The sequence below is a fragment of the Anastrepha obliqua genome, chromosome 4 (genome assembly GCF_027943255.1).
Source record: "Anastrepha obliqua isolate idAnaObli1 chromosome 4, idAnaObli1_1.0, whole genome shotgun sequence".
Classification (NCBI taxonomy): Eukaryota; Metazoa; Arthropoda; class Insecta; order Diptera; family Tephritidae; genus Anastrepha; species Anastrepha obliqua.
Window position 1 is genome coordinate 51,619,773 of NC_072895.1, and position 18,239 is coordinate 51,638,011.

Sequence of the window (18,239 nt, forward strand, 5' to 3'; positions counted from 1 at the left end):
AGTCATGGACTAAGAAGCCTCAGATATTAAAAATAAAAGATCTACATACATTTAAAGATCGAATGGGTCTGGCCAGACCCATATGAACATCGGAGGGTTAGTAATTTATTCAGTAATGTAATGGTATGTATTATATACCACAATGCAGCAAATCAGTATTCAGCAGTTTATTCTACCAAGAACGATAGAATACAAGATTACGCCTTCCGAATTCGCTGTGCCGTCAGCCTCCATGAATAAATAACGTGAGATTTGTCAAAATCGGCAAAGAAATACATAACTGTTTTGGAAAGACGCCACCTTAAGTATTCAATTCGCTTTGTATGAATACGACATTATAGCATGCCACCTCTAATCGATTACAGTGTTGCCTATAGAATCAGCAGACAAATTTAAGTGTCGAGATGTTGAGGATTACAGGTGATAGCATCCGTAATAAGTAAAAACCAATGATATCTTTAATATCAATGATATCCTATGCTATGTGCTTTACTTTATATGTTAATGCAGTTAAGCAAGGAAATAGGCAGGTAGGTGAAATGGTTGAAGTACGTTGTTTTGATACCATTATGAGACTTCCAAAATGCAGATATCTACAGCCAGCCAGAGCTTTTGATGTAATGAAGAAGGTTGATGGGATTTAGGAAGGAGCACTGCCCCAGGCTGTCGAAGAAAAGAGTACCCAGTGACCTTAATTGTCTAGCTGCCAAACCTGAACGTTTACAGAGAAAGCCCACAACATTATCCTTCTCTGAAAGGTTCCTAAAGCTTTTGCAATAGGGGTTAAATGGTAAACTTAGCTTTTCTACGTGTGAGCCGAACGTCCAATGAACGGTAAGCACAGCTACGAGTTCGGAAAAAACGGTGGATATAGTACATACACAATACTAATCTGGTAAAACAATATTATTACTTAACTATCTGATTTATTCACTATTTTTGCTTTTATTTGGAATTTTTTAGCATGTGCTATCTATGTGTCCAGAAGGTTTCGTGAATTATCAACGTTCTCGTAAATTAAATCAGAACTGAAATTCTTTTGGACCATTTTTTGGTTTAAAGTGGAAGTAAATAATCTTTTTATTTTCTATGTTGCTTTTTTCCCAATAAAAAATAATTATTTAAAAACCTATTCAACTTTTTGCTTTCAAAGTTCAAATGTGCTATTTATATGACCATGGCTGTATACTTATAATTGGCACGTACACCCTTTTTGGGTGTTTGGCCGAGATCCTCTTCTATTTGTGGCGTGCGTCTTGATGTTGTTCCACAAATGGAGGGACATACAGTTTCAAGCCGATTCCGAACGGCAGATATTTTTATGAGGAGCTTTTTTCATGGCAGGAATACACTCGGAGGTTTGCCATTGACTGCCGAGGGGCGACCGCTATTAGAAAAAATATTTTTCCTAATTTTTGGTGTTTCACCGAGATTCGAACCTACGTCTTCTGAATGATAGTCACTCACCAACCCACTCGGCTACGGCGGCCGCTTTGATAATTAATTAATTTGATAGGTGTGCTTGTTTATGTATGTAGTATATTATGTTTATTGGATTTCTAAATGTGTATATTACAGTCTTATAACTACTTAATTCGCACTTAATTACCACATACTACAATTTTTATGTTTAAGTACAATAACAATGCAGTATAACTCTTTTTTTACTTGCTTGTGCGGGTTATTAGAAATACATTTTATATATAAATCGTTTCGTTAGATTTTTAATTATTAGAGAAAAATGTGCAATTACATCTGCCGGTAAAATACATTTTTTTTATATTAAAATTTATATATATTAATAATTAAAGTAACTGAAACAAAAACATACTGGACGCGTCACAGGTTTTTGTGTTATTATTTTTCTCTAAAACTAAACTAGATTTTCGTAAACTTAAATTACAAACTAATTAATTACAATAAAGTCAAATATTACATATAGACAGCGTGCAATGGAAGAGACGAAAAATTAAAAAAAAAAAATACTATTTGCTAAAAAATTACATACACATATACATATATAAGATTGTAAGTAAACTAAACGGTGAAGTTCTAATAATCAATTGTTTTATAAAAAATATATTTTATTTTAAAAACAGATTGTGTAGTTTATTGAAATTATTTTCTTTCTTCGTCTCCATTTTCTTCATGTTATCACAATCTTCTCTCTGAATACGAACTTGCATGTACGATTATGTTCTTGTGTAGACGCATATACACATACACAAATGTACGAATATTTGCAAGCAAGTCACATTAACTTCGTTGCGCTGCAAATTCCAATATGCACATAGACGCATACACGCATACACGTATGTACATATATGTAAGGCCTTACGCTTGCTTACTACTCAGTATGTACTTCTCAACTAGTTAATGCAATTTATGGTTCGCTGGCAAATCTTCGGAACGTATACAACGTCCGCGGTAGCAAATCTCCGTTTCGGATGTCACTTTCGTTGATGTGGAAGTCGCATATACGACTTGATCCATTAAACTCTTTTGCAATGGCTTCTTAGCGGCGGTTTCCTCAGTTGTCGCTGAAATCGTTGACTCTGTAGTTGATGTCACATCAGCTGCAGCATTCATCGCTTGCGTAGTCGTATCCGGCTTCGTTCGCTTGATATTCATGTACTCTTGTCGTCTCTTGCCGACCGCAGCCAGCGCTGCAGTCACCGCATGATCCTCTGATTCATCGATAGCGAATAAATCATGAAGTTGTCTCTTGACTTCAGAGAATATGCTTGGTTGTGATTCCAAATCATCTACAGCGTCGTCCATGCGTCGTGTAGCGCTCTCTGCTGTAACACTTTCGGCCTCATTTTCCACTGGTGCGTTTGTGGTCTTCTCAACAGCCTCATCCATTGCTAGTGTTGTTGCATAGGAGGTGACTTCTAATTGTTCGGATGCTGTCGGCTCATCGGTGTACATTGTGCTTAGCGGACTAGCAGTTGTTGTTAGTGTAGTTCCTGTGATTTTTCCAATTGATGCGGGGGTAAGTGGTGTGGTCGTTTTAAGTTCATTGACTATTTCTATAGTGGACTTTTCCTTTCCGTATAGCGAGTTGTAGAGCTGAGAACCAAGGTTTTGGGACTCAGCTGTTTCAAAGCTCTCGCTGTTTGGGGTTGACGGCAATCGGAGTTTCTTGAATTTGTTGCGTCTATTGATGCGATTAAATATTGTAGTCTTTTGCGATTCGAAGAATGTGTCATCTGTGCTACGTGTGCTGGTCTCTTCGACTGATTCGAGTGGTTTCTCCTCGGGTGCCTTGCCCATGACTTCTTCCAAAAGTTCAGCAAAGGATTTTTCTGGCCTGAAGGGATGTATATTTATGAAAGAATTAGCTTAAGATCATATAACTCTAATAATAAGAATGTATGCAATTACTTTAAATTTGGCGCCTTAACTGTCGGCTTTACTTCACCGAAACTAGCGGAAACATTCACTTCAAAGTTGTCCGCCTTCTTGTCATTTTCAGGGCCAATCGTTACAATTTCCGGTTCCTCTTCGAATTTGTGCTCACTTTCTTTTGCACGGTCTTTGGGGTTCGATGGTTTAAAGTGATGATTACTGCCTAATTTTAAGGCTGGCGACCATTGTGATTCCTGACCATCCAATTGGAAGCTCGGTCTTTGACGGCGTCTTTGTGGTGGTGCAGCCTTTCAGAAAGAAAAAAAATAAGCCTTTAGTTCATTGAACTTTGAATTACTTATAACAAGCCTTACATCATTTTCATATAAATCATGATTAAAGCGGTTTATTTTGCGGAAGTTATTCTTGGGCTCTTCGACTTCGGATTCTTCTTCGGGGCTTGGCGTTGAAGAGACTGAATATTGTGGACGACGTGTGCGTGTACGTACCTTAATCACTTTACGTGGCGGTATGCGTGGACGCAGCTTTAAGAAAATATCAAACAAATTTTATTTACATCTTAAATTGTCTACTTTCATCTCAATACTCACCGAAGTCTTCGTCTCTGTTTCTGCTGGGGCTGTAGTAGGAGCTTCTGTAGTTGTGGTACGCAAACGTGGATAATTTCTGCGTATAAATGGCGAACGTCTTGTGGTTACTTGGGGCTCTTCAGTTGTTGTTGTTGTTGTGCTGGTGGTGCTAGTAATAGTGCTTGGCAGTGTAGTAAAGACTGGATTAATCTCGTTGCGTATGATCGGCTCGGTGGGACCTAAATCTTCCTGGTTCGGGAAGTATCCTGGTCCGAAATTATCCTTTGTATACTGACTGTACTGCTGTGCAATTTGCATTGGCTCTAACATGCCGGCTGGGAAAGTCTGTTCATTCGTTTCTACGGTGTTGCTGGGCGTGACTGTGTAAACTTGTTGCGTCTCTGAAGTTGGTGCCTCAGCTCCGGTGCTTGTTGTATAAGAGCTGGGTATCGCCGTAGGACTAGATGGCGTGCGCGATGACAGTGGTTTTATAATTGGGTAGTTTTGTTTCAATACATCGCGTTGGTAGTCCAAATCTTCATCTTTACCTGAGTCACCGTACTTCTTACGCTGCTTCGTACGTAACGTTTGGCGTTCTTCTGGCGTGGGTTGATAACGTATGCGATTAGGATTACGTATAAGAGGGTTGCGAGCTGCAGACGATGGACGGCGAGTTGTTGATGTTGCTTCTTCTTCACCATCTGGTGTGGCAGTTGTGCTGGCTGTTGCGCGCGCACCAAATGGACGGCGCACGCGTTGTATGGGACGACGTGTAGAGGTTTCCGTCTCGGAATAGGACACTGAAGATGTAACCTTAGAAACAACAGGCTTGCGTACACGATTGATTGGACGTCTTGTTGGACGTGTAGGCAATTCTTTCTCAGGCTGTGCTGGTGTAGTAGTGGCAAGTTCCGCCACGGCATTTTGTTTGTCGTTCTCTTCTAAATTATTTACAAGTCCCGGCAGATTCGGTGTGAGTGGTGGCAGTTCTGAAGGTACATGGTACGGATTAGGTTCATATTCAACGGTGCTATCGGGAATCTCATTCTGGTTGTACAAAGGACGATGATTTGAAGGTTGCTTACGATGCGGCTTCAATTCGGCTTGTATCTCCTTATCTCGCTGCAACTCCGCGAAATCGGGCTGTTGTACTACATTGTATGCATCCTCCGGTGCTGATGCCGCTGGTTGAGATGGTGAATAGAAAGTGACACGTTGTTTGGTAGTCGATGTGGTCTTGTGCGTTGTTGGTACGTTTTGATTACGCTCATAATCCAAATCCACAGGCGTATATTGCACTTGTTCGAAGGGAGGGTTAGTGGGATTTACAATTTGTGGACGATTACGGAAAGCATCTTGCTGGCGGAAATATTGCTTCATGCGGTATTCCTCCTCTGGTGTGGTAGGAGGACGGGTTGTGAAGCGTGGTACTTGCTCCTCAACAGGTTCTTTTGGTATAGTGCCAAAAGAGTAGAGGGGTCCGTGTGCGCTCGGGAACTCAACTTGCCCATTGGGATTGAATGTGAAGAATGCATGAGCTGGTGCAGCTGTTGTTGAGGTAGTGCTAGTTGTGGTGGTCGTGGTACTGGTCGAAGTAGAAGTGCTGGGTGCAGGACGATTAGGCTGCACTTTGTAAATATCATCGCTAAATATCTGGTTGGGTGCTGGTTGGAATTGGGCATATGGATTATTGATGGTCTGTGTAAAAGTGGGTTGCTCAATTGGTTGTTGTTGTTGCACGTGTTGTGGACGCTTCTTCTTAGGACGATCATGCTTCGTGACCTTCGGTGAGCTGACTTCCTGTATGGCATCTTGATTGTAAAAGTAGTTGAACTTGTTGCCGCGCGTAGGCGCCAGTGTAGCGCGCTGTGTTGTGACTTCGAATTGATCGCGATTTTTGTGCACAGGCTCGTTTAGCGTACCTGCTGGATAGTAGTCCTTTGTTGTAGATGGTTGCTTCACCCGGTGTGGACGCACACGCTGTGTGGGCTGTGGTGGCGCTTGATACTGATTGATATCATTTTGGCTGTAGACAACACTTGGCTTAGCCGGCTGGCTGATAACTTCTTGTGTAATACTGTTGCTCTTTGCAAGATTAATCACAATTGAGCCAACATGTGGTTCGGGCAAGAGAATCTTATTGAAACCACTTGGTGTGCGGTAACTGAGTGGCGCTACGAAGAAGGGTATGTCACGTAGCTCACGCGTTTGTGTCAATTGCGACAAATAAGGCAAATCAAACTTAATATAACCATCTGGCGTAGACATACCAGCAGGTCCCACGAATATCTCAGGTATCTTCTTAGTAGGCGCATCAACAACGGCGATAGTGTTGGAATGACGTAAAGCAGACACCACATCCGATTGTGTGGGACGCGCTGAGTTGCGTACCAAAAACATAGCGAGCGGCGGCTGATGTGCCTTTGGCTTTGGCCGTGGCGTGGTTAGTTGCGGGTTGGCGTAATTCTGGAAAATGGTGGTTGGCTTGAGAGTTGTCGTCTTGGGACGGCTTGTGCTGGTGGTAGTGGTGCTAGTTGTAAAATAGTTCTGCTGATCAAGTGGACCGAGGGAGTCTTGCGTGTAAAACTGATTGATTTGGAATGGATTGACAGTTGGTAGACCGGCGTTGATGTTATACTTGTTCACTTCAAAAGCTTGTGACTCGGGCTTCTGCTGATTATAGAGCGTATCGTAGGGTACATAAAGCAGCTGCACATCTTGTTGGTTGCCACCATTGCTTGTAGGGGCTGAAGCAGGTGCCGTCGGTGCAGTAGCCGACTGCTGGAAGGGTGCTGTTGGCACACTATCAGCTTGTTGGAATGGTAGTTGCGAATTGAATGATGATGGCCTATTCAAGTCGAAAAACTGATCTGCTGGGGGCTCTACCGGGAAAACTTGGGGTGTGACGCTTTGCAGAGATTGTTGCGTTGGATTGGGTTTTGATTCACGGTAAACATTCTTCGTCGGGAAGCTATCCTCGATAAAGTTCTGTTGCGGCAGTGGCTTTTGCAAAGACTGCTGCAGTGGTTTTTGTGGTATCGGGTGGAATTCTGGCGGGAAAACAGGTTGATCATTATATACTGGCGAGCTAAAGAGTGTTGCTTGTGCACCACCACCGAAGGTGTGCTGAATTTGGTAGCCTGTCTGCAATGAACTTGGTGGACCCGAAGCACCACGATTGCCACCGTCCGTGCGGAAGGGCATCTCAAACTTGAAGAACGATTGCGAAGTCGGTTCACCAGATTGCAGTGACACTGCCGGAGCAGCAGGTTTTAGTGGTGGCGCGCCGAAAGGTGAACCAACTTGTGGACGTGGTGGTGGATTAACGAAACGTTGAAATTGGTAAGGAAAATCGAACGGTTGTTGCTGAGAAACAGGAGGATTATGTGGTTTGTGCAGGTCACCGAAACGTCCATTTGGTGGGAAAGCCTGGGAGTAGGTGAGCACACGCGCATTTGCCGAACGATCTTTGGCAGTAGAACTATCCACAGGTTGTGCCACTGGCACCCAATCGAAAGAATCCGATACGCCCGGCGAGGTAGGTTCTAGTTGGCGTGACCATTTTTCAGCGGCATGTGCAGGCGCAAGCAAGCACACCCAGACGCAAATGACAAGCACGCTGATTGGAGTGATAAATATTTGTAGCCTTCGAGTCATTGTTAGGTCTGTAAAACGAAAAAGAATGAAAACAAGGGTAGTTTGTATTAATTGAGTACAAATTGTTATTAGCTGCTTATAATTGATAAAGAAACGTACGACAACGCGATTGGCGTGATCGTGGCTCTGCATATATATTAATTAGAGGTAGCGGTGGAGTGCCACAACATCCTTGTCTTTGATAAAATATATATGTATATTACAAATACTGTAATTAGTCTGCATAGTTTGAGTTACTAGGGTGGTTAAAAAATTTCGGGAAATTAAGTGGTAGCTGATGGAGACCTTCTGCGTGTAAAGCACTGGCTACACTCAGCAGTTGGGCTGCCAGTTGCGGTCTCAGAGTCAACTTTGACAAAACGGAGTTGATGCTATTCACCAGGAAATACAAGCCTCCGCCTTTTAAGCCTCCACGACTATACAACCAGTGTCTTACACTCGCATCGGAAGCCAGGTATCTTGGTGTAATACTTGACCCCAAGCTCCACTGGAAGCTGCATATAGAAAATCGAGTTAAGAAGGCCAGTATAGTCTTCTACGCCTGTCTATCTATGTTCGGCAAAAAATGGGGTCTCAATCCACGTGTCGTACTTTGGATGTACAACTTAGTGGTTCTGCCAATTTTAACATATGGTTGCCTAGTTTGCTAAGTAGCTCTTTAGAAGGGCTACAACACAACTAAACTTAGAGAGAGTGCAGAGAAATGCATGTGTGGGCATCACTGGTGCTTGTAGAACATGTCCCACTGCTGCGCTCAACGTTATTCTCCACTTACTTCCCGTGGATCTGCACGTTAAATCCATTGCAGCTCAGAGTGCTATTAGGTTGAAGGAGCTTGGCCTATGGAGGCAATTTCCTGTAGGACATAGTAGCATCTTGAAGCAGATCTCCCCTTCCTTCCACGACTCAGTTCCTCTTGGGACACGGGTACTTCCGGCTAATGCAAGTGATCCCAGGTGCATATACTACGAAGCAACGATCGATGACGTTGAACACACGATCTTTGATTGCGACAGATGGCTCGTAGAAAGAGATGCTCTGAGAGAAAAGATTACCGTCATCGCGCCGACCTATGTGATCGGCAAGATGCTTGCGAGGATAACTGGAATGCGGCTAAAAGGCGTATTACGGAGGAAAAAAGAAAGACCTCGACGCAGTACAACAAAGCGGAGCCTCACAGACAAAGTCATAAGAAGACGAGGCTAGCATGAAGTTGGCTACAACCATGGTGGACCCCATTGTTCTCGGAAGGGAGTCTCCCCAGAAGGAGAAGAGGGCCCTTTTTACTGGCCACACCACTCGGCTGTAAGTGCGAAAACATTTTGAACCCTACCCCACTCCTCAAAAAAATAAGTACTTTTAATTGTTTGACTATTTTTAGTTTTTATTTTTTATTTAAATATTTTTTAACGCTTGAATAAATTTAAAGTAATTAAAAATAACCAAATAATTAATTATATAAATTATGTAATTATATATATATATACCTATATATAAATGGCACGTACACCCTTTTTGGGTGTTTTGCCGAGCTCCTCCTTCTATTTGTGGTGTGCGTCTTGATGTTGTTCCACAAATGGGGGGACCTACAATTTCAAGCCGACTCCGAACGGCAGATATTTTTTATAAGAGCTTTTTCATGGCAGAAATACACTCGGAGGTTTGCCATTGCCTGCCGAGGGGCGACCGCTATTAGAAAAATGTTTTTCTTAATTTTGGTGTTTCACCGAGATTCGAACCAACGTTCTCACTGTGAATTCCAAATGGTAATCACTCACCAACTCATTCGGCTACGGCGGCCGCCGTATAATTAATTATTAATCATTAAAAAGGTGCAAATATATAATATATATATTTAAGCATTAAGCGATTACGATAATAACCTGCGGTATTTCTCCTTTCTTAAGGAAAAACGTAATCTCGGCACGAAACTCTATTTTCTTCATAGTCGATATCTTCTCCTCATTATATTTAAACGCCCAGTAGTATAAAAAAATGTGCCATTCCTTCTCCGGTCCCTTTGCGTCGCAAACTTTTTAACCCACCCTCGTGGTCTACAACTCAATTTGAACTAGGAAGTTAAGACGGCTATTTAATACATTACAGTAATCAAATATTAAATCGCAATACATTTCATTTCTTTTTATTTCTACAACCGCCGCCCGCTAATTTGTCAAGGATCAGTTGCGGTGTATTTCAAATGTGCTTGCTTTTGCTTTAACTTTGATACCCAATTCCTGCTAATACATGAAAGCGGCATTTCAAGCAATGCTATACCGGCTGAGTTATTTTTTGTATTATGCGCCATAATTATCCATCGGCGGCAAGACAGTGATTTTACAAATTATACACGTGTTTCCAGTCTCGTAATAAAAAAGCTGCCTGAGTCTTTTCAACCATGTGTGTGTATGTATTTATGTACACTTTTTCGTGCATTTTGCGGTACCTTGTAGCACTCCTGCACGAATCTATAATTTAATTTGTATGCTCTAATCGTCGCAGTCGTAGAAGCAAATGACTTTTTCTGCATTTCGTATTGGCAATATTTGATTTCCTTATTGCTATGACTTAGTTTATTGTTTCAACACTTGACTGCCTCTTTCCTAAATTTATATATTTTGTGTATTCCCTCCAATACTTTACGCCATTTACCGAATGGCTTTGTTTTTGTTTGTTGGTATTTTAATGTTGGTATTATTTTTGCGCTAGCAATCGGAATGATCTATAATTGATTTTTTTACTAACTCTTTAATATCCGCTTTTCCCATTGAAAATTGAAAAGAAAAAAAATGCCATAATTTCCTTGACATTCAACATTGAATCTCGATTGCACCGGCTGTTTGATAGAGATAAGTTTCGACGAAATTGTTTCGCTTATGGCATAATTCGCGGTAAAAGGCATTTTGCAGCTGTTCAAGTTCAGGTTCATTGTTGATGAAGTTAATGGTAGCGTAAGAAAATGGCGAGTTATGCAAGCAACTGCCGAGCGTTACACATGTAAGGTTGTAAAGGGGAAGGCATGCTTTTGTTTCCATTAATTTTGGCGCCTAATTTGTATAAACGACTGATCTGTGAGTTCCGTGGCAGCCAAGGAGACTTTCTTTTGAGAAAACCAGTTTAGTTTATAGCGGGTGTATCACCAGGGAGATCACTTCAGTAGCATTCCAGTAGAAATTGTCCGAAAAGTATATATCGTGAGCATGCACTCCTCCTGATGTTAATAATATTCTGCGATGCATTAGAAGTCGTTCCGTTGTAGTCTTGAGTTCGATGTTTTGACTTCTTATCAAAGTCGGTTTTTCCTGTTTGTTTTAGAGGCGAACTGATACCATTCTAATGGTGCAAGATATGTTGAATAAGAGGATGATATAGTACTGGTTTGCTAGAAATTACTAGACGGACAAAGCGGAATGAGCCGGCGTATTGCCTTGGTTGAAAATCTCTTGGTGTTCTTTCACAATTCGGTTCGTTATTTCTAGGATCACAACAAAATTATGAGCATAGAAACGTTGACCTTCAGGTTCAGTTTAAAAAAAAGAAACAACTTCTCTTATAGAAATAAAGATAGTATCCATTACCGGTATCATCACAGATACGGGAGGTAGATTAGATTAGATTAGATTTGTGGGGGGTTGGACAAGTCCAAGCACTCAGTCAGGAAGACCATTGTACTACACCCCTACAGATTTCAGTAGAAAGAATAGATAGATAAGAAAGAAAAAATGTGGGCGGTAAGACGGAAAAATTAGTTTGAGGTCACTCTTCCACAAATCACTTGGATTCATTGATGAATCTTAAGAGATTCGGAAGAGGAAGAGTATAAACTTTATCCATACTCAGTACATATATCGCAACCCAATAATCTAAGTCTGATTCTGGAAAACGCCGAACAGCTACAGAGAAAATGCTTTGCAGTGTCGTCATCATCAAGGCAGGCATATCCGACTGTCGGCGACACCCATGGCAGCCATATGCTGGCCACAGGCGTTGTGCCCTGTGATTACACCTACCAGTACTCTCAGGTCCTTTCTGGTGAGTTTTAGATGAATTAAATATTTAATAAAAAAGTTATTCAAAAACAAAATTAAATGAATATGATACACATGTTGAACAAAAAAATTAATTTCAATCTGGTACTAGTAAAAGTCAAATGGCTAATATGGCTGGTAATGTCATTACATGAAACTACCTCGTGACATGCTGTAAAACCAGCCGTTCATGTGAATGAAAGCTTACCTGATGTAACCCAGGCAGGACAGTATAATGGGCTCAATCCTATACTTACTCTACACCCACGATTTATCAGTCACTGAGGAGACTATCATCGGAACTTTTGCAAATGAAACCGCTGTTCTTGCAATTTCTTCTAACCACCAGAAGGCTTCACTTAAACTCCAAACAGGACTTGATGATTTAACTCAATGGTTAAAAGATTGGAGATTGAAGTCCCATGAGACAAAATCAGTTGAAGTAACTTTTACCCTCAATCAAGTAATCATAACACAAAATAATGTTACGAAATATTTAGTATGCACCTGGACAGCAAACTGACATGGGAAACAATATGTTCACTAAACGTAAGGCACTTCGAATCAAACTCCGAAATCTATACTAGCTACTTAATCGAAATTTTCATGATTCTCTCAAAAATAAGCTCTCACTCTATACAGCCATAAAACCAATATGGACACACGGCATAGAGTTTTGTGGTACTGCAGTCAATTCTAACAGCGAAATACTCCAACGATTTCTTGGAATGTTTACAAATGCACCATATTACATCACAAATGCCCAAATTCATCGTGATCTCGAATTTCTCACAATAACTGAAGAAATAAAAAAGCTTGCCACATCACATCATATATGACTCTAATCGCACCCAAACTTTTAATTGCAGAAATAACTCTCAATCCCATCTCCTCAAAACAGACTGAAGAGGAAGTCAACAACGGATTTATTATGCTAATAAGCTAAGGTCTAGAAATGGTTGTACTACTGGGTGCTTTCCATGCATGTCTAGTATAAAGTCCTGATTTTAAGTACAAATATTGCTGTATGTTAGAAAACAATTTGCAATAAATAATTGGATTAAAAAAAAGAAGACATTTGAATAAAATTTTCCACTTGTCCATACCTGATGTCAAGGTTTTCTTCTTTCAACAAAAAAATATATTTATTACTTTTTGATTTCAGCCGAATTAAATGAAATTCCAATGATAAAAATGCTCTTGGAGGCTTGGCATTGCTTGCTGAGAAGATACATATTAACCTTCCGTTTGGCACTCAGGTCCGGCCAGACATTTTTCGACTTTGTACGTGAATTTAACATATTTCTACTATAGCTAACGACTTGAGCTTCCAGGTAGCTTCCTAAAATTTTATTTTCTATCAATTTATGGATATAACTTTTAAAAAAGTATCCTCGAACAGGTCGAAAAAAGGCCACACCCGTGTGCCCATCCGAAGGTTGTGAAAAAGTTGTCCAACGGTGGGTTAAAAAACCCTTTTCCTATCATCCGATTTTTCGTGTCATCAGTAAGCATTGAACTTAGGGCCAACCAATTGCTAGTCACCCACGCGGTTAAGCAGGCCAAGTGCCATTTTATTCTATCAAACAGGCGTATTTGTTTAGTTTTAATTTTTATCATAATCGCACTAGTTACTTTTTTCCGACAATGGTCTTTCTACTGAAATGAGTAGTAAAGTGTAGTTGAAGTAATTTTTTTTCTTTTTGCCACAAGTTAACAAACTCTGAAGTAGTTACTTACACAAAGTCATACACATAAAATTATTTCATTAACTGTAAACTTGAATTTTTTTTAGATTTGCATATACGAGTATTTACAATAATTTTCCAATTTAATTCCAATTTAATTAAAATGAAATGAGTAAAACTTGTTTATGTAGTAGCGAACAATAGACAAATAATTGAAAACGGAAAAGTGCAAAAAACTGCTTAGCATTGATGGATTTATGTGCAACCAAGGCTAATAACGCCAATGTTTTCAATATTGCACGTATTGTTGCTGGTGTTGCTAATGTGATGTTGCTGATATTGTTGGCGTGTCTAATATGCACATGATTGTAACTGAGTGGTGATTGTAACTGCAGCTTCATATTGTATATATGTACATGTGGTATGTACGAGTACCAGTGCTTCGACTGCTCTTTGCTACTGCGATGGGCAACTGAGAAAGGCAGCGAAAATGTGAGTATACCCCGTATCTGTACAGGTATGAATATCTTGAGCATCGTGAAGTTAGTGGTCATTGAATTGTAACGAGACAACAACTTGGAGTAAGTTAACAAAAAAAAAAACAAAACCAAGTAACACCAACAACAAAAGTCAACTTTAAAGTTAAGTCGCCGTGTGCGCAACTTCAAAATGGTTTGTGTGCTGCATGGCTGCATGGCTGGCTGATTGTCTTGCTGCTCGCTTGGCTACTTCACTGCCCAGCTGGCTGCGCGGCTAGCTGGTCACTTTCATTTTCACTTTTCCACTGAATTACTCGTGTGCAATTTCATTTCATTTCATTTTGCTGCCTGTTATGCATATAAGCGCATACTTTTTGTAACAGCATGCATGCAAGAACAACAAAAGCGCCTGAAAACTATTGGTATATGCAGTAAGCGGATATGCTTAGGGGAATGAGATACACATGCACATATACATACGTATGTATATATGATACCAAATGCAGTCAAGATATGGGTTAAATGAAAGCACAAGTTGTTGAATTTCTTCAGGTTAAATCATTGCTGTTGTGTATTTTTTGCACGCAAAAAACAGCTTTAGTTTGTCAAGATAACAAAGTGCTTCGAAAGACAAAAGGCATAAAAGTGGAAAATGGAATTATTAAAGTAGAAGGGAGTTTTTCTTATTTTACTCATTTTATCCACGCGAAATTGATATAGTTTTAATACATAAATACGTTCATTAGGGTGGTTCAGTAGAGCCTAGTATGACTATAACTGCGGGATTTGAGGATTCTGAGAGCCTACTAGAAATATATATATATATATATGAGTATATATGTAAGGACATTACCTGCGTTGCTACCTGCTAGTCATGAACAAAAAATTTGCGCCGCTTACTTATTTATGTGAAGAAACGACATTTGAAGCTAAATATTTACAAATTTAATAAGAGAGCGAGCACCGTTGTAGGTTGGTGAGTCAAGCAGAAAATGGGGAAAGAACAATACGAGCGTATACTAGTATATGCTCCCAGGACGATAGTGGAGTTAGACAACTTGAGCCAAGGTATCAGACATTTAGGGTTATTCAGATGGCAGTGTGTGAAAGAGTTGTCATACATATATACTTAGTCCTGCCATAAGTTCTGTTACAAGTTAAGTCCGTTACAGATATGAAATTGTAATACTTTTTTTTATTTAAGTTAGTTTTATTTAATCATGTAAGTATTACAATTTTGTTTTGCTTAAGACTTTCCAAATTTCTGTGATGTCTCCGACAGGTTATGTTTTCTAATGCTGATCACAAACTGTAGTTCAATGGATTCAGATTAAGACTTCCAGGCGGCCAATCTTCTGCGGCTATGAACCCAGGAATATTGGTTTTTAGCTACTGCTGGGTAGTTTTTGCCTTATGGGCTTGAGTCCAGTATTGCTGGAAGATCCAACTCTCTCCATTGAAGAGAGTACTGCTCAAATGCTGCCCTTTTAAGACATCTTTTGGCAGGTCCTAACTCCTTTTTCGCAGAAATGAAGACATGTAACGCCTTTAAAAGACAGTCCTCACCAAACCATTACGGAGGCTGGATGGTGGCCCCGCTGAAGCCTTGGTGTAATATTTTTCGTGTCTTTAGAAGTTTCAGCATAGATTTAGTCGTTTTATTTATTAAAAACTTCTTCAACAATGAAAATTTACTCGTCTGTGGAACGAATGTTTTCATGACTGTTGGCAGTGTGCCCTCGAAGAAGCTGCTTGCATCTGTCGAGTCTCATTTTCTTAAAGCGCGTTGTCAAAAGATGTCCAGTTGAACGACGAAAGGCTTCCATGTGGAGATCATCTCTAATTAGTATTGACATGGATCTGGTTGAAACATTCATTTCCCTGGACATGATTTTCTGCTTTCCAAGGGGATTTCTGCGAATTCTTTCTCGAACGGCTTTTATGGCTCCACTGGTTCGAACCACGCGAGGACGACCACTTCTTTTTCTGTCGGTTACTTCAGACGTTTGGGAAAAACGATTGATCCTACTGTAAGCAAACATTCTCGAAATATTAAGTTTTTCAGCAATTTTCATAATGTTCGACCACTCGATATGTGTTTGGCACTGGAGTTCAGTCGTTCAATCAATTATGAAATTAAATAAATTTTTTATAGGTCTGAGACGGATCGGTTGTTTGGAAATACTAGTGCTCGCTGAGTGGTCGAAATTCAACAAGTTTCTCTACGTTTATCTATCTCTATCTCTATCTCTATCTCTATCTCTATCTCTATCTCTATCTCTATCTCTATCTCTATCTCTATCTCTATCTCTATCTCTATCTCTATCTCTATCTCTATCTCTATCTCTGTTTCTAACTGTTGCAAGTTTTTAGTTTTCCATGTTTAATAGAAAAATGTATGTATTACTTTTTGCCAATAAAAAAAAGCTGCAAGTGTGAGCTTTACTTGAGTTTTCATTCTCTACTTTTGGTTATTTTACGCCTATTCAAAACTCACTTTCTGCTCCACCCTAATCAGATTTAAACAAGTGGGCTAATAGCATTAGAAACAAAACAAAACAAGAACCATCCAACTCCTATGCGAAATCTGTCGCCGAGTCCGAATATCCAAAACCAGCTTTATCATATAGATATGGAATTTTCAAGGGATTTTGTCAGTTCATAATTAAAGTCTGATACCATCACTCCTGCTATCATGAATAAATTTTGTAAAAATGTTGTTGCGTTATTGAATAACTTTTATTTGAGGTTTTTTTGTGTGTATATTTTACATACTTTCTAGATATATTGGGCTTAAGAAACGAATAAAAAAATTGTTTTCTATAATATAATCGTTTTTTTTATACATTCTTACAATATAAATCAAAAATTTTCAAATTTAGAAAAAGAAAAACTTTTTTGCTTAATTTTGTAAATATTATATGTATAATGAGAACATTTGATTCTAACCAACTATGGGATATATACAAATGATATGAAATTTAATTAACTTTAAATTGAGTTTCCACTTGTTTTAAATGATAAAATTTGTTCTTCAGATATTATAAATTTATTTTATCTACCTGTTTTCTTAACGATTATGTGAATTGTCGCACTCAGCTGTCGATTTTCCATAAGAATTGGAGGGTCTGGCTCTTGGGTAAATAATTATTAAAAATTTGGAAACCAGTGTAATTGGTACAACAATTGTTTACGTAACATTAAATATTTGTTTGTAGTTAACAAACAAAAAAAAACATTTTTTACCATAAAAATGTACCAACTTAATGTACATAGTAATTCAAGCATACATACTTGTACATAGTAAATAATTTGATATCAACTTACTGACCAATAAGTGCCATTAAAAGCGTCATCATTATGATTTCTACACTTAACAAAAGTGAAAAGGAAAGTTTCCTGAAATTGCCGCTCAGCCCTTTTCATGTTAATCTTTCACAAATATGATTTAATTTTTATCTTGCAAGCTTTTTTAATGGAGTTCGTATACATGCATACAAAAAGTGCTTCAGGTTTTTCTATGAACTTTTTATTATATCAGATGTATTTATAAGCATTTATTCGTATTCAGATGACCAGACAGCTAGACAATGGACGCGGGCCGCAATTGCTCGTTAAGTATTTAGACGGCAATTATTATTTTATAGACATACTCGTGCATATGAAGAGACACATAAGTTCAAGTGCATGCACACTTTTATATGTAAGTTTGCTTTGAAAGGTATTGAAAGCTCCTAATGACAAGTGCAATGAGTGAGAGAATGAAGTTAAAGAAATTGACAATTGCAATTGTTGCTTATTCAATGAACCAACAATAAAATATTGTAATAATTGTAGTGAACAAAAAATTAAAATGTTGGAAAATATTAATTGAAAATTATTTTACTAACTATTCGCTAATAGAGTATTTTCGCAACAGAAAATACGAAATACTTTGACAAAGGCTGTTTGAAAAAAAAGAAGAAAAATCGACCAATTTATTTCTAGTCTATTTGCGCCGCATTTCGAATTAGCCACAAATTAGTAATTAACATTTTTCACATATTCGTAAATATTAAAAAAAAAAAAATTCAATTGCCACCCAATCATAACTCGGTTAATGAAGTATTTTGTCTATTATGATATTTTCCTATTAAACCTGACCAGAGTGTAAAGTAAAATAGATGGAGAAATTCTTTCATTTGCAAAAGGCTTTTAATGATTTGCTACATACATACATACATACTTGCATGTGCAGTGGTGATAAAAATAATAGTAGAATGGCATATTGTCAAGCTTCAATAATTTTTTTAAATTTATTTTTTTTATAAAAATATAGTTACACCAAAAGTTTATAATTCAAAGCTTCAAATTTTGTACAAAATTTAAAAGAATTTAACAAATTTTCATCAAAACTTCACATTTTTTGTTAAAAATTTTTAGTGTACACAGTTTCGTAGCTAATTA

At 38.8% G+C, this 18,239-nt stretch overlaps 1 protein-coding gene across 1 annotated transcript in view; it reads right to left on the minus strand.

Moving 5' to 3' along the window:
* Positions 1–1,910: 1,910 nt before the first annotated feature.
* Positions 1,911–18,239, minus strand: part of LOC129245795 (mucin-2) — a 74,135-nt gene continuing 57,806 nt past the window's right edge. The window contains exons 4-7 of the mRNA XM_054884187.1: positions 3,963–7,606; positions 3,726–3,896; positions 3,388–3,659; positions 1,911–3,313 (exon numbers count right to left, since the gene is read on the minus strand). Coding sequence (XP_054740162.1) covers positions 2,374–3,313; positions 3,388–3,659; positions 3,726–3,896; positions 3,963–7,598 — 5,019 coding nt within the window. The 5' untranslated portion in view covers positions 7,599–7,606 and the 3' untranslated portion in view covers positions 1,911–2,373. The remainder of the gene's footprint in view (positions 3,314–3,387; positions 3,660–3,725; positions 3,897–3,962; positions 7,607–18,239) is intronic.